Source organism: Barbus barbus (genome assembly GCF_936440315.1).
Source record: "Barbus barbus genome assembly, chromosome: 6".
Classification (NCBI taxonomy): domain Eukaryota; kingdom Metazoa; phylum Chordata; class Actinopteri; order Cypriniformes; family Cyprinidae; genus Barbus; species Barbus barbus.
Window position 1 is genome coordinate 1,097,755 of NC_136734.1, and position 24,884 is coordinate 1,122,638.

Consider the following 24,884-nt stretch of genomic DNA (forward strand, 5'->3'; position numbering starts at 1 on the left):
GACATGTCATAGCCCTTCTTATATGCCACAAATATGCCATCAGAAGGGATAATGAAGAATATCCTATGGCAAAACACTTTAATCTTTAATGCATAAAAGTAATCCTTCGATCCTTAGAATACAAGGTATTGATCATGTGAATATTACTATTAGGAAATGAAATAGAGAACTTAAACTTAACCAGAGAGAGACATTTTGGATTTATAAGTTTAAGGCTAAAGCCTGATTCGGACGGTAATTGTTTCTCATATGGATGTCTGTAAAAATTAATTTACATATCACCTCAGTGATAAAACTCATGGATTCGGATGGCAAATTATTCACAGTGGAGGAGCGAGTTCTGTGATCCTACGAACCAGAGAACACGCTGCTCATGTGGCCTGCACTCACTGCGAGAACATAAGTCCGCCTGTCTTCGCTCGCAGATCGCCGCCTTCCGCCTGCTCCCCCATGTCCTTTTTCGCCCAAAGAGGCAATGGGAGATCCTTCCTCTCCCCACAATGCCTCATCTTGCCGGTGTGCTTCACACGGGAGGAACAGCGCTTCTTGTCTGTTGCGAGCGGCCTGGTTTCTTTCGGTGCAGCTGTGGATGAGATTGAACTTGAGATTGCAACTCGATGGCCTTGACTGCGTCTGATGCTTAAGAGTTGGTGTGTTCCAGCGAGGAGCCTGAAATCCCGTCTCCATCTGATCCAGGTTCTGATGAGGGCTGTGGAGGAACTCGGCCTAAGACCGTGTCCACTCATCAATCGACTAAAGCAGTGCCGCCTTATCCCCCGCTGAAGCCAGACCCTGGGCTGCAACAGCGCCCCGAGGGGCTAGGAAGTATCCCTTCCCGAAGCGCCAAGGTCCTCTCCCTCCCTGGACCCGGAGCCTCAGAAGCCATCCTGATCTGAGTGCAGAGAAGAAGAGGAGAGGGCTAGTTCTCACAAAGGCCGGAGCTCCCTCCAAGAAAGCTTTCTATCAGGCGTTCAGTTAGGTTTGATCTCCAGAAGGAAGGTAGTCACGACAGACACCTCTAACTCAGGTTGGGGCCAGTACCGAACTGGTAATCTGGCATACCAGGCATTTTCCTGGTGGGCAGATGCACTTTTGGGCCGGTACAATATTTTTTTTTTCCGCCAAGGACCGACCCATCATGCAGCGACAGTGGCCCATCACAAAGCACTATATAGACGGAGTGATAGGGGATCTTGCTCCAAAGCAAAATGGTGGTGCTGAAAAGCTCAGGGAAAAATTGCTTAAATATTTGGAGGCGGATGCTGCAAAATGTGCCTCGTCTTCGGCAATTCCGAAATGTACGCAGTGTTATCAAGAACAGGCTTGCTCTGCTTGTGTCCAAAGGGACAGGCAGGAGGAGGAGAGGAGAGATTATATTCTCTGACAGAGAATATTCTCCGATTATGTAATCAGTATGAAACTAAAGCGAGGTACAGTCTTTCCCGTATCTGAGCTCATTATATGCAGAGTGGACTCTCTATTGGGGTGATTTGTGCGGCCGCCGGCTGGTCGTTGCTGTCTACCTTCGTTAGATTTTATAACATCTTAGACATCCCTGCTATGCAGGCACGGATTTTATCTGTGTAAATTACCTTGTTTCCCCCTTTGGCAGAAAGGGTTAAGTTGGTTAACCTCAAGGGTCTCCTTGTAGCTCAGTCTTATGAAGCCCTCTTTGAGTGCTTTGGACTTGGGCTGGCGGAGCAGTAGTCTTGCGTAGCCAGACCTTCAGACTGACGGCTGAAGGTCTGGGAACTCTGCCCATTCTGGCGGGTGAGAGCGCCATTGGTTTGTGCATCTACACAAATGTGAACAAATCAGGCTTCAGAATCAGGAGTTTCCCTAGCGTCAGCAATGCAACGCTCCTTCCCTTATCTCAGGGAACCGACGTTACATTGGTAACCGGAGCGTTGTTGGTCACATGACAGTTGTCTACTAATCAGCACTGCTTTCACTTGTGATGAGTTTGTTGTTTGCTCTCCCTGAGAAAGGCTTGAGATTTTTTGGATGTAGCCATCTGATAATGAAGGCTTTTTAAATCTGAAAGAGTGCAATGGTCATCATAAAGTCTTTGATTGACTATTATAAACCCTAGACCAGAGAGCACCTTGACCTTAAAGTTTTCCAGGAGATGCACTCTCTACTATTGGACTTAGTTAGAAGATAATTTGATCTATTCTGAAGCATCTGAAGGATGATGCCTGATCAGGTAAGTGTACTAATACAACTTTAGCACCCTATCTTTATTTTTTAATGAAGTCTTAAGAAATGTTGAGTTATTAAAAGGATCTGTTCCAACCTTATTGCTTTGTGACCTTGAACGAGACACTTTTTTCCCCACACTTCTGTCCTGGGATTGTCCATGGGAATATTTTCTTGTACAAAAATGTCAAGATTTAAATAGTACTTTATCAGATAACAATGGCTGAAAATCTGAACTTCTGCACACTAATATCCAATATCTTTCCAGGCATTATTTGGGGTTTTGCGCTGTACTTATAGTAAAACTTTGCATTGCTCGGCCTTGTGATGTTACATATGACACTAAAGCTTCAAAGCGTGTATCGAGAGTAGGCAGCTCAATTTCTCATGAATCATGTGATCAACGAAAAACGAAACCTTGTTTTACTTCCAGTCACGTGAAGCAAAGCAATTCTGTTGGTATTATTATTATTATTATTATTAAACCACCATTTCCTTTTCTAAAGCAATGCTGTTGGTATTATTATTAGGTCTATTATTATTATTGCTGTTTTTGTTATTACTACTACACTTAATTTATTGCCACACTTTAATTCATAAATTATATTATCAGATAACTTAATATTTAGTGTTGTCAGGCTTTTATTTGTGCTTAAAACAGATCTGCTTGCTCAGGTTTATGGCTACTATACATTGGACCTCCCACAAGATGACACTGTTTTCGACACTCCTGTTGCTTCGAATCTTTTCCCAAAACAATCAAAGAAAAGTGTCAGAGCTTTAATAGGAAGCTTCACTTCTCCATCCCTAGGTCTCACTGAAGCAAGCCAATGAAATCGTTACAGTTCGCCTCATCTGAAGCAGTGGCCGGTGTTACGAGATTTTGAGGTTTCTGAGATTTTTTGTTTCAGTGGGCAGATCATATATGAATATTCACGAGTTTCCCAAACATGTGAGAATTTTAGTTAACGCTCCTTGCATTTCAGCAGGTTTAATGGAACATTTTAAAAAAGGTAATTGTATTTCCAGTGTTGTGCAAACTTATGCCTAAAGTACATTTGATCATCATTTTGTAGCACTGTATAATGTTTTTATTATTTGGCAGTGCACATTTTTTATTACACAAACTTTGCACACTTTGTGCAGTCATCCCTGACTGAATGATTGCATTCTTGAATATTCATGAAAGCTCCGCCCACTCAAACAGAAAATATCCGCGGGGGAACTCATGAATATTCATGATAGCTCCGCCCACTCAAACAGAAAATATCCGAAACCGAAAATCTTCTAACACTGGCTATACAGGAGAGCGCAGCGCCATAAAGTAGGCTACTTTAGAGCCATTAAATTGACTAATTGAGACTCAGAGAAGACACGAGAAACGGAGAGAAGAGAGACAGGCAGCACACACACCGTTTAGACAAGTGCTTATTCAGTTCTCAGGTAAGAATCGTCTAGAGATGGGAGAAACGAACCTTTTCTAATCTTCGAATCAGCTGAACCAATAGACTACTTGCACAACTACTTCCAAATTCTAGGTTTTTAAAATATTATTACATATATAAATGTTTTTAATAAACAATTCGTAATATAACAACATCATGGAAATATCAGTACATTTAATATAGCCTACAGAAAAGTTGCATGAAGAAATACAAATATAAAGAAAAGAAAAAAACATTAAAGGGTCTAGGTTTTTTTTTCTCCCCTGTAAATCATATTGTTCTATAAAGGACACAAGATTTATTGCATTTTTCTTTTTCATCACTTTGGGGGCTTTTGTATTAGAAATAAACTTGTTTTAAAATGCACAAAACATTGGTTTCACTTTCAAGTTCTTAGATTTGTGTATATAAATTTTTCCCAGAAGGATGTTGTTAACCAGGAAGTCATCTTTGTTATTGTTCATATCAAAGTCCATATAATGTATTTCACAGTGAAGTTTCTAAGGTGAGGACACCTTTGGGTACACCCAGTCATTCATACAGTGAAAAAAACAACAACAACAACACAAAACAGATGATATGTGGTTTCAATATCATCACAAAATATACATTTATTGGAATCAAATCCAGATCTAAGTCATAAATATTCACTGAATGGATATATCCACTGACAGTTTCTTTAATTTTGGAAGATAAAGGAAATGGTAAATATTTGGTTCTAAGTATGGTATCTTTTGATAAGTTATGTTAAATTTACTACAGGATTAGAAATGCTGTTAAATATATTTCTTTATATTTTTATATTTCTTTCTTTGAAATCACAACTATCAATTGAAAGTGGTGGGAGATGCGGGGTCATGGGGATAGAATAAGGGAGAATTTCTTTAATTAGACAGACAATAGTGTTAGGGATGGTCTCAGTAATAGATTTGGTCCAATTGCAAATTAAATTGTTTAATACAAAAATTTCCATATGAAATAATTCCACTATTACTGTCAATTAAACTAAACACTGACCAAATTCCTTTCTCCATCCAGTCCTTGTCATACAGTGATTTGTTTCTAACTGTAATATAATTATTATTCCATAGTGGTAGGAAGTTATGATATAATTTATTTGGGAGACGTTAAACAGTGAAATCACATCTTAGTACAAATATGAAACGTCACAATATTGGAAATATAACAGTGAAGGCAAGCCAGTGGATATCATACAAGCAACATGCAAACTTTGTGCAAGACTTATGCCGGTGAACGTCTTTCACCATGAAAGTGAAAGTAAAAACTGACAATGCACGCTTTAATGGCTTATATTCTCTTAGAGACAACGAGAGACAAATCTCCTGCTTAATATGCAACATATCTAAGATCGAGTTCCATGACGTTGCATCTTTTGAATATCTTGCATTGAAAATGACTGGCAAAACAGCAATGGCTATAATCTTAATTTATCAACCTCCAAAATTTAATTCAGATTTTTTCTCTGAGATTAGTGAGTTACTTATACTTGTCTGTGCTAGTTATTCATCTGTACTTCTTCTCGGTGATTTGAATATACATGAAAACACTGTACAATGCAAGGAATTGATGTCTGTTCTGGACTGTTTGAACTCAACATGTAACTTTTGCTACTCACTCTAGGGGTCATATATTGGATCTTATATGTACATCTGGTTTAAATAATATTATTGTTAGAAGAACTGATTTTGCTTTTTCAGATCACAAACTACTAAACTTCAGTTTTAGTTTTCCAATTTCTACATCACCTGTGAAAAAAATGCTCACTTATCGTAAAATCTGTTCTGTCGATCCATCTGCTTTTTCTGATTCAGTAAGGGTTTCGACCTTGTCTGATTGTTTATTATCCAACTGTCCATCGGAAATATGCAGCATCTATAATAATACCATTTCCCACATACTTGAGAAACATGCTCCTGTTAAAACTAGATTGGTTCCATCTACACACGTTTCACCCTGGGTCACTCCTGCACTTCGAGCAATGAAAGCTATGGGACGACGCTTGGAAAGACTGTATAGGAAAACTGGACTCAGTGTGCACTCTTCGGCTTTGAAAGAACATTTGCTCAATTACTGTACAGCCCTCAATGCTGCAAGATCCTCATATGTCTCTTCTACTATTAAGAATTCCATGTGCAGGCCCGTCAACAAACTCACTAATCCTCCACAACGTTATGTCTGGCTCTGAGGAGCTTGTGAATAACTTTTCTCATTACTTTTCAGATAAATTTCAGTCAATCACTGAATCCATTTCCAAAGACACCCCTCATACAACTCACTCAAATGTTCATTTGATATCAGCTGACCCGTCTCACCCAACATACTCTCTTTCTGCCTTTACTCTCACTACTTCTGCTGCCATAAGAGATCTAATTGTGAAGTCAAATTCTACATCCTGCCAGATTGATCCTACACCTACTGTTTTGCTTAAGATGTGTGTTCATGAGGTTGAACCTTTCATAACACATATGATTAACTGTAGTTTAGCATCTGCCATTGTTCCAGCAGAACTAAAAATGGCTGCGGTGACTCCCATACTTAAAAAAACGTTTCTTGACCATCTAGACATGAACAATTATAGGCCAATCTCAAATTTTCCATTCTTAAGTAAAATTCTTGAAAAAGTTGTGGCTTTACAATTAAGATTTTACTTAAATGCTAATGGCCTTTTTGAACCTTTTCAGTCAGGGTTTCGTTCATCACATAGCACTGAAACTGCTCTTCTTTGTGTGGTTAATGACATTCTTCTGTCCATGGATTCTGGGTTAGTAAACATCTTGATTCTTCTCGATCTAAGCGCTGCATTTGACACAGTCTGCCATGAAATACTCATCTCCCGTCTCTCTGATATCGGTATCACTGGCTCAGCTCTTTCCTGGCTCTTTTCCTACATTACTGATAGAAAATATTATATCACCATACAAGGGTATAAATCTGCCACTGCTCCAGTTTCACAGGGTGTTCCTCAAGGTTCGGTTCTTGGACCACTTCTGTTTATCATTTACATATATCCACTTGGTGACATCATAAGCAAACATGGACTTCAATTTCATTGCTAAGCTGATGACATTCAAATTTACCTAATCCACCAGCTGTGATAGGTTATCACTGCCCGAGTCACTTACTGCATGCATCAGGGATATCAAGCATTGGTTGTCCTTGAATTTCCTTAAGCTAAATAATAACAAAACTGACATTTTGATGATTGGCTCTGTTACCTCAGTCAAAAGGATGGACCTGTCCTTTGAAATTGACAGGGTTCATGTTAAGCCTTCTTCATCTGTCCGTAATCTTGCTGTCTTATTTGATTCATCTCTATCTTTTGCCTCTCACATTTCTTCTGTTGTCAAAACCTCTTTTTTCCATCTTCGTAATATTGCACGTCTTCGATCTTCTCTGACTCTAGCTGATGCTGAAATCTTAGTTCATGCATTAATCACATCACGTCTGGATTATTGCAATGCTCTATTTCTTGGTCTGCCTAAAAAACGTATTGCAAGGTTACAGTATGTTCAAAACTCAGCAGCACGACTTCTTACCTCCACCAGGCGTTCTGCTCATATTGCTCCTCTACTGCATGATCTTCACTGGCTACCTGTGGCACCTCATATACATTTTAAGATATTACTTCTAACATATAAGGCATTAAATGGTCTTGCGCCTCCATATCTGTCTGACCTACTGTACTCCTAGTCTACACTCTGGTCCCTCAGATCATCTGAGCTTGGTCTTTTGTCCATTCCTTGTTATCGGCTGTCCACTGTAGGTGGTAGGTCATTCAGTGTCAATGCTCTGAAATTATGGAATTTGCTACCCCTTACACTTTGTAACTTATCTTCTTTGTCTACCTTCAAGACGCAGCTAAAAACGTATCTGTTTAATTAGCATTTTGGATAATGTGGCTTTATTTGGTCTATATGTTTGTATTGTCTTTTGGGTATGTAAATGTTTTTTATAGCACTATGTTAAGTGACCTTGAGCAATGGAAAGGCGCTATATAAATAAAACTTATTATTATTATTATTATTATTGCTTTATTTTATTTCCTTAATATTTCTCTTGTGGCCCGAACATAGTGAAAACAATGAGAAGAAACATATTTCATGTTGAACAGGTTATTTTTGAAAGTCGGTGCTTAAAATAAAGCTGCTCTTAAGTTTCATTGATGACTGACGTTTTAACAATTTTAGGCCTATAATACATTGTTGGCTATAATAGACCCAGGGTATGATTTGGCTCCCTGTGTGATTTATGAACTGTGGGTGTGACCCCTGAGTGGAGCATATTGATGTGTTCTAGGCTTTCAGCTGAGATTTCAGACACTATTCCTAAATTTAGGACTCCTCTATAAGGTGCCTGTAAGCTTTTAAGGAAGCTTTTTGCATCTTGGTGCAGGCAATCCGGCTTGGACCCAGGTCAGTGCCCTGTAGGTTCAAGGGCTTCATGAGGTTTGAGTACAAAGTTATGGGGTCTATCCCATCAGGTGCTGTTGTTTTACTGAAAGGTTCCCTATTCTTTGTCACCAGTTTCTCTTAATTTAGTTGATACTTTTGTTGGTAGATTGTGTTTTGCTTCTTCCTGCAAAAATAATAATAGGATAGTCCGCTCATTATTTCAGCAGAATATTATTACTCTGCCAGCTGTGTGACTACTTATTGGAATAATGCAGTGAGTAACATCTCACAAGAACAAAAAAGCTTTAAAAAAATTTTTTTTTTTATTTTGTTGTCATTGTCTATCATTTTTATTTGAAATTGTCATAAAATAGATGTTTATTAGATGCTCTGACTTGTGCCCTTTGTTTTTAAAGTACTCATTACAGAAATCAGTGTCCATTTGACATAAGATCAATATCAAAATGCAATTGCTTTGCCTGTTCCTGCTGGTGGCCAGTAGTTCCTGCTGGTGGTTTACCACAGAGGACGACAAGAAGGAAAGTGACAAGAAGGAAAATGACAAGAAGGAAAGTTACAAGAAGGAAATTGTTGGGACAGTGATTGGAATAGACCTTGGGACGACCTACTCATGGTGAGAATGAGTTTAGAATCATACAGTATATAGGGTTCACAGGATCCTTGTGTGTGTGTATAACAGTGCATCCGGAAAGTATTCAAAGCGCTTCAATTTTCCACATTTTGTTATGTTACAGACTTATTCCAAAATAAATTAAATTAATTATTTTACTCAAAATTCTACAAACTGTAGATGTTTCTACTACTTGATTGGAGTCCACCTGTGGTAAATTCAGTTGATTGGACATTATTTGGAAATGCACACACCTGTCTAAATAAGGTCCCACAGTTAAAAGTGCATGTCAGAGCACAAACCAAGCCATAGAGTCCAAGGAATTGTCTGTAGACCTCAGATTTGGGGAAGGATACAGAAAGATTTCTGCAACACTGAAGTTTCACAGAAGCATCTGTTAATGGAAGACGTTTGAAACAACCAGGACTCTTCCTAGATGTGGCCTCCTGGCCAAACTGAGGGCTTTGGTTAGTGTGGTGACCAATAACTTGATGGTCACTCTAGTTGAGCTCCATGATCATATGTGGAGATAGGAGAAATCTACAGAAGCACAAACATGACTACAACACTCCACCGATCTGGGCTTTATGGCAGTGTGGCCAAACTCAATCCTCTTCTCAGCGAAGACACATGAAAACCCACCAAAAAAGCACCTAAAGGACCCTCAGACTGTGAGAAATAATATTATCTGCTCAGATGAACCTCAATTACAAGCATCATGTTTGAAGAAAACTAGCTCTGCTCATCACCTGCAGAGTACCATCTCAAAAGTAAAGTGTGCTGGTAGCAGCCTCATGCTGTGGGGCTGTTTTTCAGCAGCAGGGACCGAGGGACTCATCAGAGTAGAAGAAAATCTCGATGCACCAAAATATAGAGATAGCCTTCATGAAAACCCGGTCCAGAGCATTCAGAACCTCAGACGGGCAGAAGGTTCACTCTCCAACAGGACAATGAACCTAAGCACACAGCAAGAGTGGCTTATAGACAACTCTGTGAATGTCCTTGAGTGACCCAGCCACTCCATATTTCTGGAGAAACCTGAAAATGTGCGTCTACCCCCATCCAACCTGACAGAGCTTGAGAGGTGAGGAGGAGAGAAGAATGGTATATAATTTCCAAATGATGATGATCAAAGTTTGCATCATACCCAAAAAGATTTGAGGTTGTAATTGGTGCCAAAGGTGCTTCAACAAAGTATTGAGCAAAGACTGTAAATACTTATGTACATGTGATTTTTTTTTTTTTTCAATTTATTTTTATTTTTTGTAAATTTGCAAATATTTCAAACAAACTTCTTTCACGTTGTCAGTATGGGGTATTTTTTGTAGAATTTTGAGGAAAATAATTAAATTAATTCTTTAATTATTAAGAGTTTAATTCACTTTGGAATAAGGCTGTAACAAAAAGTGAAGCGCTGTGCATACTTTCCGGAAGTGGAATAATACACACACACACACACATATATGTGTGTGTGTGTATATATATATATATATATATATATATATTACAGTGACCAAAATTATAAATGCAACACTTTTGTTTTTGCCCCCATTTTTCATGAGCTGAACTCAAAATCTAAGAGTTTTTCTATGTACACAAAATGCCTATTTCTCTTAAATATTGTTCACAAATCTGTCTAAATCTGTGTTAGTGAGCACTTCTCCTTTGCCGAGATAATCCATCCACCTCACAGGTGTGGCATATCAAGATGCTGATTAGACAGCATGATTATTGCACAGGTGTACCTTAGGCTGGCCACAATATTAGGCCACTCTAAAATGTGCAGTTTTATCACACAGCACAATGCCACAGATGTCACAAGTTTTGAGGGAGCGTACAGTTGGCATGCTGACTGCAGGAATGTCCACCAGAGCTGTTGCCCGTGAAGAGATACTGTCATGAGATCCTGAGGCCCATTTTTGTGCATTTCATCCATCTATAGGCCTTTTGTTTACATAGAAAAAGTCTTAGATCTTTGAGTTCAGCTCATGAAAATTGGGGGCAAAAACAAAAGTGTTGCGTTTATAATTTTGTTCAGTGTATGTGTGTGTGTGTGTATTTATTTTAGTTTCTTCCTAGTAATTTAAAGCATTTCTCTATTATTTTTAATTAACATATGAGTTTGTTCAAAGTGTTGGAGTGTTCAAGAACGGTCGTGTGGAGATCATTGCTAATGACCAGGGAAACCGCATCACTCCATCATACGTGGCCTTCACCACCGAAGGTGAGCGTCTCATCGGAGATGCTGCGAAGAACCAGCTGACCTCCAACCCAGAGAACACCGTCTTTGACGCCAAGAGGTTGATCGGCCGCACATGGGGCGACTCGGCTGTGCAGCAGGACATTAAATACTTTCCCTTTAAGGTACACACATCTGCCAGCTTCTGTTTGAACTGTATTTGAACTATACGTCCTTTTGACTTCAATGTGAACACTAAACACCTGCTGCGTATCTTCCAGGTTATTGAGAAGAAGAACAAGCCTCACATCCAGCTGGACATCGGATCAGGTCAGATGAAGACTTTCACTCCTGAGGAAATCTCTGCTATGGTTTTGACTAAAATGAAGGAGACTGCAGAGGCTTACCTGAGAGAGAAGGTAAAGTTTTAACTCCAACACCAAGAAAACATGTATACTGAGTCCCAAATGATGCACTATACACTATGCACTCATACACTATGTACTTATGCACTATTTACTCAACCATGTAGTGTATAAATTTAAGGTTTTTTGGTTTAGTGCATCATTCAGGTATTTAAAGTGCACTTTTTCCTTTTGGAATTTTCAGTGTGAACACACTACTCACACTATTTATACTAAAAAACAACATAGAATAGTGCATAAGTACATGATTTGGGACGTACCTATGTAATCTCAGTTGTACTGCAGTAAAACTCAACACCTGATCTGTTTCTGCTCTTCTAAAGGTCACACATGCTGTGGTCACTGTGCCTGCTTATTTCAATGACGCCCAGCGCCAGGCCACCAAAGATGCAGCAACTATCGCCGGTCTGAATGTCATCAGAATCATCAACGAGCCGTAAGTACTGTATTACTTCTGCTTTGTTGTAAAACAGGTCGTTTTCTTCTAGGTGTTTGTTTAAATCAAAATCTGTGTTATTTTAGTATGATTGATATGCTAGTATAGTATATAATATTTGTATAATATTTTTATATTTCTAATATTTTTTTAATAATTTGAAATAGATTTAATTTTTATACTGTCCTCTATAGAAATATTGCATTTTTATATATTTTATTTTTGTCAACTTGTTTTCCATTAAATAATTTTTTTCTAAAGGATTTAGTTAATGGTAATATCTATGATGGACTTTTTTGTTACTTAAGTTTTTTTAGTTGTTTTTTCTTGTTATTTTTTAAATATTTCTTTATAGCTGTTATAGATTAGGTTTTTGTTATTTTAGTAAAATAAGAAATGTTGCCTTGGCATCTAACTAAACTTTTTTTAATAATCTGATTTTATTTCAGTTAACATTTATTTTATTCAACATGTTTTATGGTTTTAATTTTAGTTAATGATAATAACCCTGATGGACATATTTTTCATTATTAGTTTTTTTTGTAGTTTTTTTTCATACAGTATATGTCTGTATAGTTTGTTTAATTTTACTTATTTAGTATGTCAACATAAACTAAATGAAATTTTTGTTACCTTTATTTATATAGAACTTATATATATATATATATATATATATATATATATATATTGTGCCAAAGCAGCTTTAAGGCCTAAGTATATTTTGTTTTTGTACGTGTACGCTAGCATATACATACAGTCAAACGTGTAGCCTTTCAAAGTGTACTCCATTTGAAGTTGTGTACGAACGCGGGTGGTTGAAATTATCCAAAATACAGGAAGCAGGTCAAAACACAGGCAACCAATCCAAAAAACCAACAAGGCCTGAAACTCAGGCAAAAGGGTAATCCTAGAGACAGGCAAGAAAACCAAAAACCAAGAGACGTTAAACCAGCCAGAATGCTAGCAAGACTTCACAATGTGACAGAAAAAAACACAGGGCTTCTATAGGCAGAGGTAATGAGCAACAGGCAAAAACAATCAGGCATGATGGGTCCAGGCAATGGGTTATGGGAAATGCTGTCCAGGAAAGGCAATGGTATGGTGTGCCCTCTGGTGACTATCAAGGGCACTCCAGCTGATGATCGTTACATAAAGTCAGTTCATCATTTATTCAGTGATGTCATTGTCCAGCACAGTTCAGTTCTCTTCAAATAGTGTCTGTGCAATCAAGCCCACAATATTGCTAGAAATGAAGTCTCCCCAGTTAAGCAAGCCAAAGGCGACAGTGGCAAGAAGCTAAACCTCCATAGGTAACAGAATGGAGAAAATAACCTTTTGAGAAACTTGTCTCAGTCGGGGGCCAGATCTCCATTGGCCAGATGAAACCAGCATGGTGTGAGTTAATTCCAGCCTGCAACAAAAGTCAGACTGTGCAGAGGACTCTAGTTCTCTGGTTCTCATAATCTTGTGCCGATGGCCGTCTAGTTGACGAGGTCTTCACAGGGGAAGCATCTAGATGACATGATCTCCACTGGCATTTCAGGGCTGTAGGGGTCATTTCTAGGTGCTGATCCACCATCTGATCTGGATACGGACTGGATCTGCATGGCTACGGTGACCTCGGAATAAGAATATAACAGACTAATATTAGAGTAGATGCCATTCTTCTTACAGTATAACAAGTAGCTACATTGGGTGTTATGGGGAGTGTTCCTGGTTCTGGCTTCCCTAAATAATGCAGCCTAAAAATCCTTTAAAGGATTTAATATTATAGAAATGTGTCAGTTGTTTTGTGTATGCCAAGTTAAAGAGATGGGTCTTTAATCTAGATTTAAACTCACAGAGTGTGTCTGCCTCCCGAACAATGCTAAATAGATTGTTCCATAGTTTGGGCACTAAATAGGAAAAGTATTTGCCTCGCACAGTTGATTTTTATATGCTAGGCATTATCAAATGGCCAGAGTTTTAAGATTGCAGAGGACGTTAAGGACTGTAATGCATTAAAAGCTTGCTCAAGTACTGTTTATGTTTTGTTAATCATTCCCCTGTGCTTATAAGTCCCGGTGCTTCTTCAGTTGATTGTCCAGTCTCGTCTGTGGTTTGTCAGTGTTTGTAGTGCCATTGTGTCTGAGGTCATCTCCTGTTTTGGTTTACTAGTTTATTTGTTATTAAAAATTTTATATTGAATCATCTTCATCTCCATATACGTTCCTATGCACACATACCGTGACAGAAGACTGGACCTTTAAAGTGTAATATGTTTATTTAGTTTTTCCACCATTTTGTTTTGTATTTATGGATTCCCCCTCTGTCCTCGTCATCCTGCTAGAGCAGGGAGATCGCTCCCTTGAGGACCACACTAGAGACTTTGTGGACATTTCCAACTTTACTCACTACCGGACAGCAGCCTCTATTCTTTCTACATCGCGGGACTGAACAACACTGCCTGGGCAAAGTTGTCCAGGGATGGTCCTTGGGGAGCTTTGCCACGTTTGTGGAGTGGGTGCTGATGAGAAACAGATCCAGTTTCTCCGTTGGCCCTGCTGATGAGGACGCCACCTGCCCCACTCCGGATCCAGAGTCCAGCCTGCCTTCACCCTGCCGAATGGAGCAATTGCAAGAGCGCACAGCAGACGGAGAGACAATGCTTGCCACGAACAGCACGCAAGAGCCTGGAGATGCGACTGTGCATACCGCTACCCCGGAGCTAGAGCCTCAGCTATCATCTGACCAGGTACATGAGCTAGCAACAACGCCCGTAAACGAGGGAGCTATAGTGCAGTACAAGGTCATGAGAGGAAGCCCTGCCACACTCCCACCGCTAAGGGTGAGCAAATTCAATACTCTGATATTTTTGACAGTCTATGCAAAATGGATTGTTTATTGCTTCCATCCCTACTGGTTCCCAACCTCCCTCTCCCACCTCCTCTCCAGACTCCAGCCAGTCCTTCAGCCAAGCCTCCACTGGTCTCTGTCTATCCCTCAACCATTCACACCCAGCACTGAACTGTCTGGACTATCTGAATCTCCTGAACTGTCTGGACTATTTGAATTAACTGAATCTGTCTGAATCCCTAGAACTGTTCGCGTCCTCATCCAACCTCCCTTTCCCACCTCCTCTCCAGACTTCAGCCAGTTCTTCAGCCAAGCCTCCACTGGTCTCTGTCTGTCCCTCAGCCATTCACACCTAGCACTTTGTGTTTGCCGCAGGACTTCCAGCCACCAATTCCATCAGGGTCGGTGGAACCCCCCGTCTCCGCCTCCAGCCTCTGAGCTGCGGACTCCACCTCAGCTCTTCGACCCATCGGCTCGACCTTGGCTCCATGCTCCCTCATCACCACCATGGCCTGTCAGCCCATCAGCTTTACCAGGCTCCTTTATCCCTCTGGCTCCGCTCTGGCCAGTCGCCATCCCGCCTCCACTTTGGGACCCCACTCCTCTGGCTGCTCCTTGTCCCTCTGGCTCCATTTGAGCTCCTCCTTCCCCTCGGCTCCACCTTGGTCCTCAGTCGCACCGGCTCCACCATGGCCTTCCAGATCCCCTCCTCAGCCTCAGTAACTTGAGCCATCAGCTCCTCCTCCTCTGTGTCACCCTGACTCTGTGGCTATCCATCTCTGCCTTGGGCTCCACCTCCATCAGCTCCGTCACCGTCGGTCAGCCCCTTGGTGTAGTCAGTCCAATCTCCACCATGGTTCCTTCCTCCATCAACTCCACCGTGGGCTGCCATCCTAGCTGGACTCTGGGTCCTCGCCTGCATCCTTCTGCTCCTGGCTTCCCTCCATTGTTGCCACCCTGGTCCTCTCAGTTGGTTCCGTTACGCCGCGAGGTCAAGCTTTGTCGGAGAGGGGAGTAATGTAATGTGTCTGTCCCATTTTGTGTTCTTTTGCTCTGTTTTCCTGCCTTTTACCCCACACCTGTTTGTGTTATGTTAATTATTCCCCTGTGCTAATAAGTCCCTGTGTTTCAGTTGATTGTCTGGTCTCATCTACGGTACGTCAGTGTTTGTAGTGCCATTGCGTGTTTATCTCTTGTTTTGGATTACTTGTTTATTTGTTATTAAAGACTTTAATCATCTTCATCTCCATGTGTTCCTATGCACACATACCGTGACCGAAATTAATAGTCATCCAGTTTTTTATATCAACTATGCATTCCGTTATTTTTGCGAATTATTATATAGAGCTGAGTATCATCAGCATAACAGTGAAAGCTAACAGTATGTTTTCTGATGATATCTTCTTAGAGTAACATGTAAAGCATGAAAAGCAACAGTTCTAGTATTGAACCTTGCGGTAGTCCATACTGCACTTGTGATCCTCATTATTTACTGCTACAAATTGACGACAGTCAGAAAAGTAAAATTTGAACCATGCAATGCAATTCCACTAATGCCAACACAATTTTCTAGTGTATTCAACAGAATGTTGTGGTCGATAGTGTCAAATGCAGCATGAAAATCCAGTAGCACTATAGAGAGATAACGAATCGAAAATTAAGAGCAGGTCATTTTTAACTCTTATTAGAGCAGCCTCAATAATATGATACGGTCTAAATCATGAATGGAAATCCATAGTTGTGAGGATACTGCCTTTTCTAGTATACTTAACAGAAAAGGGAGATTTGAGATTGGGCTGTATGTAGTGACATACATACATACAGACAAATGTTGCTTTGGCAACTAACTGAAATAAAATGTTAAAATTTTTAATTCTGGTTTATAGTTTAATGGTTTTGATTAATGATAACCCTCATGGACATCTTGGTGCTCTCCACAGAACTGCCGCCTCTATTGCTTATGGTCTGGACAAGAAGGACGGTGAGAAGAACATCCTGGTGTTTGATCTCGGTGGCGGCACCTTTGACGTTTCCCTGCTGACCATCGATAACGGCGTCTTTGTGGTGGTGGCCACTAATGGAGACACTCACCTCGGCGGGGAAGACTTTGATCAGCGTGTCATGGAGCACTTCATCAAACTCTACAAGTATAAAACTGGAAAGGATGTGCGCAAGGACATCCGCGCCGTGCAGAAGCTGCGTCGTGAGGTGGAGAAGGCCAAGAGAGCGCTGTCCACCCAGCATCAGGCCCGCATCGAGATTGAGTACTTCTTCAGGGGTGAAGACTTCTCCGAGACGCTGACCCGTGCCAAGTTTGAGGAGCTTAACATGGTAAGAGAAGCTCCGCATTACAAACTAAACCTAAAAAACTTAAAACTACAATTTATTAATAATATTAATAAAAGATAAATCTGAATAAAACTTATTTGTCATTTGTAGAAGTGTCAGTGACATTGAAATGCTTTTCGTAAGGCTTAGGCAGTCGACAATAATACAATGATAATTATAGAATAATATAAATAAATAATAATAATAATAATAAATATAGCTGCAAGTAGTGAGTACCGGGGTTCAAGCACTTATGGTATTTAAGCACATAAGGAAAAAGACATTGTGTTAACATGGCTGTAACCACCTAAATCAATTTTAAAAAATCATAAAAAAATGCATTATTGCATTTAAAAGTATTTTTATAAAAGCATTATTGGCGAATACAGGTAATTTGCCATAGAAATATGATGTTTTTTAACACTTATGACTATTATAGTGCCAGCTGTGGTCCAATCTCCCTAAAACTTTGCATGCTTGTTTAGAATCACCTGTCGCATGTGCTCACCAGGTTTACTGAAATTTTGAGTTTTCATTTAGGCTTTATAGGCTTTTGAGTATATTTACGTTTTCTAAACATCCCCGTTATAGCTTCCCAAAGAGAACAAATTTCAGCATTTTTGATGATGATTGACCTAGAGAGTCCAGAGAATTGTACTGCAGTGGTTTTGTCTAGATTGAGTGAAAAACCTAGGACTAGTTTGCCAAAGTAGTTTTTTTTTTAACATCTTCTCAATCATTTAGCAAATGGTTTGATTGACCGCAGTGGTTCTAGAGACAAAGTTTGAATGAGGAGGTCTATCGTATGATACGAATATCGTGCATATGTTTGAAAAACCATGCAATATACATGGACAGCCAGGTCCATGTGAAGGTGGAGGACCTGGGAACTGTGGAGCAGGGAGCCAAGTTGGAGCAGGAAGCCAGGGAGGAGCCGGCAGAGCAGGAAGCCAGAGCGGAGCCGGCAGAGCAGGAAACCAGGGTGGAACAGCCGGAGCAGAAGACCACCATGGAGGAGCAGACAGAGCAGAAAACCACCAGAGCAGAGCAGAAGACCATCACGGAGGAGCAGAAAGAGCAAAAGACCACCAGGGCAGGGCAGAAGGCCACCACGACAGAGCAGACAGAGCAGGTGGAGCAGAAGACCTCCACGGCCAGATAGAGGTTGTCAAAGAAGCTGAAACACAGAACACAGAGAGACAATCTACAGCCCCAAGAGTCGGAACAGGAAATACAGTGAGCTTATCAACAGTCTTCTTGCGCATGACTAATAGGTTTGCAATTTCAGTGTTGGCCTCCTTGAGAGTGGCTGGACAGACAGACAGTTCAATACCAGACCATTACTGGAAACAGGACAAACAAACTGCTCACACTCAGGCTCATTGGCTGGAACTGGACAGACAGATAATTCAGATTCGACTGCAGAATTTAAACCAACAGACAGTTCACAATTGGATGTATTGTCTGAAACTGGACTGGTAGACTTCTCATAACTGACATCAGTAACTGAAACTGGACAGGTAATCAATTCAGAATCAAAACCAGTGACTGATACTGGATTGGCAGATGGTTCAGTGATTGAAGCTGGATAGATAGACGATTCATACTCAGACCCATTAATAGAAACTGGACAGATATTTGACTCATGGTCTAAAATAGGACTGACAGAAAGTTCATCAGACATACAGTATTATTTGAAATTGGACAGACAGATGGCTCAACATCAGACACATTTGGAGAAACAGAACAGGCAGATAGTTCATGAGTGGCCACTTTGTCAGTGACGGGGTTAACAGTGCAGACATAGAGTGGCCTTTTATTTTATAGATTCATGACAGGCAGGATTAAAAGTTCCAATGCAGATTTTTGGGCTGTGACAGACAGTTCAAACTCAGACATATCCAGAGAAACTGAATGGAAAAATAGTTCATAGTTCGGTTCACTGACTGAAAATGACAATACAGACGAGTCATAATCAGGCACATTAGGAGACACTGAAAAAGCAGGCAGTTCATATGTGGAATCATTGATTGAAACTGGTAAGGCTGACAATCCTAACTCAGCATTATTAACTGGTTCTGGACAGACAGGAAAATCAAACACATGCTGGGACACTGGACAAGTTGATAGTTCACAATTAGACCCATAGATAGGACAGATAGATAGTTCACAAGTGGTCTCTGGGCTTGTGACAGGCAGGGTTAAGGGTTCATAAGTGATCTCTTTAAGTGTGATAAGGCAACTAGGGCATACAAGAAGTTTGTTTGTGGTCTCTGGGGTCATGACAGGGTTAACAACGCATACAAAAAGTTCATTTTTATTATAACCTTTATTTTACCGGGAAAAGAACTACATTGAGAATAAAAATCTCTTTTACAAGAGCATCCTGGCCAAGATTTACAGTAACACAGCTCACTGGGGTAGATAACATCCATACTTACACACACGCACAACTGATATCAGTGCACAACTAGTCAAAACATCTAGAGCCCAATGTTTCCATCTCCAAGTTATTTAAAATCCCTTTAAAAACATCTAGTGAAACCAGCTCCTTAAATTGGAATTTAATTTGAAAATTATTCCAAGCAAAGGCAGCAGCAAATTTAAATGACTTTTTCCCTTGTTCAGTACGTACCACTGGAACAGACAATAAGAAAAATTCCTTTGACCGAAGGCTATAGCTACGAATAGATTTTTTACAGATGTAAGTATTAAGATATGAGGGAAGTAAACCCAGGATAGATTTGTAAATAAAAACATGCCAGTGTTTTAACCAACGGATGGACAAAGCAGACTATCCAACCCAGGCATAAACCTCAGTGCACCATGATAAACCGTGTCAATAGCATGTAAACTCTGAGAAGATGTGAGCATATATATAACATCACCATAGTTCAATACAGACATAAAAGTGGCAGCAACAAGCTTCTTTTTTGCCTCAAAAGAAAGGCAGGATTTAATTCTAAAATAGAAGCCCAAGTTCACTTTAAATTTTCTCACCAGTTGCTGGACATGAGGGCCAAAGGAGAAAGCATCATCAATTAAAGTTCCGAGATACTAATACTGAGACACAAATTCAGTCTCTGAACCTTGATAAATTGTAATAGAAAGAAGATTATGAGGGATTGATTTTGATTTAGAAAACATAGATTTTGTTAAAACTAGATCTTAAAAGCAAGCTGTAACTGTGAAAGAGCAAGATTATGTGTGAATGCAGAAATACATATTACTGTATCATCAGCGTAATAGTGAAAATTTGTATTATTAACATTTTGATCAATATATATATATATATATATATATATATATATATATATATATATTAGTAAACAGGAGTGGTCCTAGGACTGACTCCTGTGGCACAACTTTAGTTTCATTCTAAGTGAACTAGAAATAAACTGAGTTCTGTTAGAGAGATAATTATTAAACCAACTAATAGCATGTTCAGATAATCCGATACTGAGGCGTTGTGTCAGCAAGGTATGATCAACAGTATCAAATGCTTTGGATAGATCAATGAATAAAGCTGCACAGTGTTTCTTGTTGTCAACAGATTCAATAAAGACATTTAATACTTTCAAGGCTGCTGTAGTTGTGCTATGTTGTTTTCTAAAACCAGATTGAAAATCAGACAGGATATTATTAAAGCTGCAGTCCGTAACTTTTTTTGGTAAAAAAATTATCCGAAATCAATATTTGAGAAAGTACATAACCAGCCAGTGTTACAAAATTATCGCCCGATTCACAACGGTTATCTTATCTTATAATAATGTTTTCTAATCTGAGTGGTACGGGTAGGTTTTCGCGGGAAATTCGAGCGTTATTACGTCACGCCTGTAAACATAAAGAAGTTTTCCCAGCTAATAGACTATATCGCATGTGAGGATCCTGCAGGTGGATGATCATTTATAGCCTTTTCTCACAGCATCTAGAATAATTAAACATAATTTTAATGGCAGATTGTAATAAATAAAGGATTATGTGCTTATGAAACGTGAATGAAATTAAATTATATTCCAGTTTTAAATGTGCTTCTGATTACAGATAGCCTGGGATTACACAAGATTTTTATTTTAAAGAAATCCAGTTGGAAGGGAGCATAGTTTGATTTTTGGGTTAAAATAATTTCTTAATATGAAATTTGAATGGTATGACAATAGATTAGACTGTACAGAAATTGAAATCTACATGCTAATACACACTATACTCATAGTCACGCAATGCTAATGTTGTTAACATTAATAATTTGAGAACAAAGTATAACAATGATAATACTTTGCACAGTTAAATGTGATATGAGCTAACTGATCTTTAGATTAAATCACCATTGGTAGTGTGATTTATGGTAATGATTTTTTCCTCATTTGGGCAGAACAAACGTGGCAGACTTGTTACTTACTTTTTTAGATGGCAATATATGGTGAAAATTCTTATTTGGGTCATATATTCCAAGACATAAGATAGAATCTGTGATTGTGAAGTACAGTAAACATCCACACCGGTGCTGTGACTGATAGCCACACATACTCCTCAAAACATTAGATTAATCCGTGCTGGAACACTGGATCACAACCCCATGCACAGATGATAATTCCACAAGAAACTGCAATTCCAGTTTCTCAAACAGAGATGGCGACAAAGAGGCAAAAGTTACAGACTGCAGATTTACATTTACATTTATGCATTTAGCAGACGCTTTTATCCAAAGTGACTTACATTGAATTCAAGTTACGGTTTTTACATTTTATCAGCTCTTGCTTTCCCTGGGAATCGAACCCATGACCTTGGCGTTGCTAGCGCCATGCTCTACTGTTTGAGCTACAGGAAAGCCAGATTTAACAGAAAGAAAGTCTTTTAATTGATTCTTGACAAGGATTTTCAAGGATTTTGTCAAGGACATACAGCTTTGAAATGGGCCGATAATTATTTAGCTGTGTAGGATCTCCACATTTAAACAGGGAGAGAACAAAAGCTGATTTCCATATAAGTGGAATTTCATTTTAAACAAAAGAAAGGTTAAAAATATGAGTCAAAGGAGGGGCAATGAAATCAGCTGCTAGCATTAAAAAATAAGGTTCCAATTTATCAGGACCTGCCGATTTTGAAACATCTAAAAATTTAAGGGCTTTACATACCTCAGAAATTGCAACTAGTGAAAAATTGAATGACTGACTAGACACAAAATTCTCTGACTGCACAATTGAAGAGTTTGCATGAGTGCCATAAATTGAATCAAATAAAAAGCCAGAAGCTATAAAGTGTTCATTGAAACAATTAAGCATTTTTTCTTTATCAATGATTGCATGAGAGCCCTTCATAATACATGATTGAAGTTCTATACTTTTATTATTTTCAGTTAATGATTTAACAGTTTTCCAAAATTTTGATTAATTGTTTTATTTGAAGTTGTATAAGGAAATGCTCAGCTGTAGCTTTTCTGACTGCAACTGTGCATGCATTACACAGTCATCTGAAATCTAGCCAATCTGAATGTAGATCTGTTTTTCTAACTTTGCTCATGTTGTGCTCATCAAGTCAAGTCAAGTCGAGCTTTATTGTCATTCTGCTACATGTGTGGACTGTGGACATATAGTGGAATGAAATGTCATGTCTCGCAGGACCACGGTGCTACATACTAGTTAGACATAAGATAAACATACAACAATGCAAGTATAGGAAAAACAATAGAGCTATACAACAGTTAACCATCTGACTATACATATACTATAAATACTATAAATACTGTAACTACTATACCTAGTTGACTACACATACACAAACTGAGACTGTACAAGAAATTTACATAAATACTGTACATGAAATTGTGCAAAAGAGATATTTGTACATGAAATTGTGCAAAAAAAAATTATATATATATATGTATATATATATATATATATATTGTGGCGGGAGGAGCAAACGACAGACACAGTGGGCATGGTGTCAGGCCTCGGAGAGGTTTTTATTAAACAATAAATAAACAAAATAGTGTCCAAGGGGGAAAAAGTGTCCAAAATAACCAGGGGATCTGGTGTCCTCGTCGTGCTGCGGGGCTTGTGAAGGAGGGCAGTGTTCAGGAGGGAAGGGTCCAGGGAAGGGGTGGAGTCCGGTGGCCGCACGCGCTCCCCTCTCGGGTCCGGGAGCGAGTGGCGGCGGCTTCTTCCGGCAGCGGCTTCTTCCAACGGCGACATCCTACTCCTAGGCCCCCGGAGCTTCTGGGGGACTCGACGGCCCGGCATCCTGGCCCGTCAGCCGTCTAACGGGTGCGGCAGTCCTCCTACTCAACGCGCCCTTCCTGGACCCGCGAGGACACCAGCGTGCATGCACGGGGACACCAGATCCCCTGTTTATTTTGGACACTTTTTCCCGCTTGGACACTATTTTGTTTATTATTGTTTAATAAAAACCTCTCCGAGGCCTGACGCCACGCCCACTGTGTCTGTCGTTTGCTCCTCCCGCCACAATATACAGTTTATATAGTACATTAAATTGTTGTGCAGAAGAGAGATTTTGTGGGAAGCAGCGCATAGTGCAAGATTTTGTAGTGCAATGTTCAAGTAAACCTATATTATCCTAATGAGTCTTTGTAACCGGGAGTGTTTATAGAAAGTGTCTAGTGTGCATATAGTGGGATGAGTGCGTTACTACAGGTGGTTTGTATGGCCCGCTCACCTGTGTGTAGCACACTCAGAATTGCACTTAGGAAAATTGTCAACAGTTATTAATGAGTTTGGGGGGGGGGCTGAGGTCATCATAGTTTCAGAGGGGGAGATGGAGATTGGAGTTAAGAGCTCTCACAGCCTGGGAAAAAAGCTGTGAGACAGAGACAGAGCGATCTTTGATACTCCGGTACCTTCTACCTGATGGTAGGAGCTGGAAGAGGTTGTGGGAGGGGTGGTTGTGGTCTTTCACGATGCTGGAGGCCTTGCTGGAGCATCGTGCAAGGAAAATGTCCAGGATGGAGGGGAGAGGGGCACCGATGATCTTCGCGGCAGTGTTCACTGTCCGTTGTAGGGTCTTGTGGTCAGCAGCACTGCAGTTCCCGTACCAGACAGTGATGCAGGTGGTCAGCACACTCTCAATGGTGCCCCTGTTGAAAGTGGTGAGGGTGGGTGGCGGGAGACTTGCCCTTTTCAGCCGGCGGAGAAAGTGGAGGCTCTGTTGTCCCTTCTTGTTGAGTGACGTGACGTTGGTGGTCCAGGTGAGATCCTCTGAGATGTGCATCCCCAGGAATTTAGTGCTGCAGACTCTCTCCACGGTTGAGCCGTCGATGGTCAGTGGGGGGTGGTCAACAGAGTTTCTCCTGAAGTCCATCACAACCTCTTTTGTCTTACCCACATTGAGGGACAGGTTGTTCCACACCATTCAGTCAGCTGTGCCACTTCCTCTCTGTAGAGCGTTTCATCATTGTTGCTAATGAGGCCTACCACTGTTGTGTCATCAGCAAACTTGATGATGTGGTTGGAGCTGGACTTGGCAGTGCAGTCGTAAGTCAGCAGTGTGAAGAGCAGCGGGTTGAGCACACAGCCTTGTGGGGCACCTGTGCTCAGAGTGGTACTGCTGGAGGTGTTGCGGCCGACACGGACTGACTGCGGTCTTGCAGTTAAAAAGTCCAGGATCCAATTACAGAGGGGTGTTAAGGCCCAGCAGGTTTAGTTTGTGGATGAGCTGTTGTGGGATTATTTCCTTTATGGACAAGAGCAACTTGTGTCAGAGAGAGAGTTTGGTGGTCAGTAAATAAGGATAAGGAATATTAACATTGTTGCTTTTTAATTACAATGGCGAATCTATCATTCTGGTGAAAATGAATCGTAGATGGAGGTTTTAATTGCAGGTTAGAAGTCAAATCCTATTCTAATTGTTCATTTGTGTTTAAAATTACAGTAAATGGTGCAACACAACTCGATTTAAAATGAAACCCAGATCAACAAATCCTTGATTAGCTCTAAACTTTGCTTATTTTAATCCTTGTTGGTGCAACCCACCCTCAGACT

The 24,884-nt window shown here is 40.1% G+C and overlaps 1 protein-coding gene across 1 annotated transcript in view; it reads left to right on the plus strand.

Moving 5' to 3' along the window:
- The first annotated feature begins 3,471 nt into the window (after positions 1-3,471).
- The window catches only part of LOC306871445 (endoplasmic reticulum chaperone BiP-like), a 33,988-nt gene continuing 12,575 nt past the window's right edge, over positions 3,472-24,884 (plus strand). The window contains exons 1-6 of the mRNA XM_079419386.1: positions 3,472-3,642; positions 8,473-8,690; positions 10,820-11,051; positions 11,148-11,285; positions 11,615-11,727; positions 16,503-16,893. Coding sequence (XP_079275512.1) covers positions 8,521-8,690; positions 10,820-11,051; positions 11,148-11,285; positions 11,615-11,727; positions 16,503-16,893 — 1,044 coding nt within the window. The 5' untranslated portion in view covers positions 3,472-3,642; positions 8,473-8,520. The remainder of the gene's footprint in view (positions 3,643-8,472; positions 8,691-10,819; positions 11,052-11,147; positions 11,286-11,614; positions 11,728-16,502; positions 16,894-24,884) is intronic.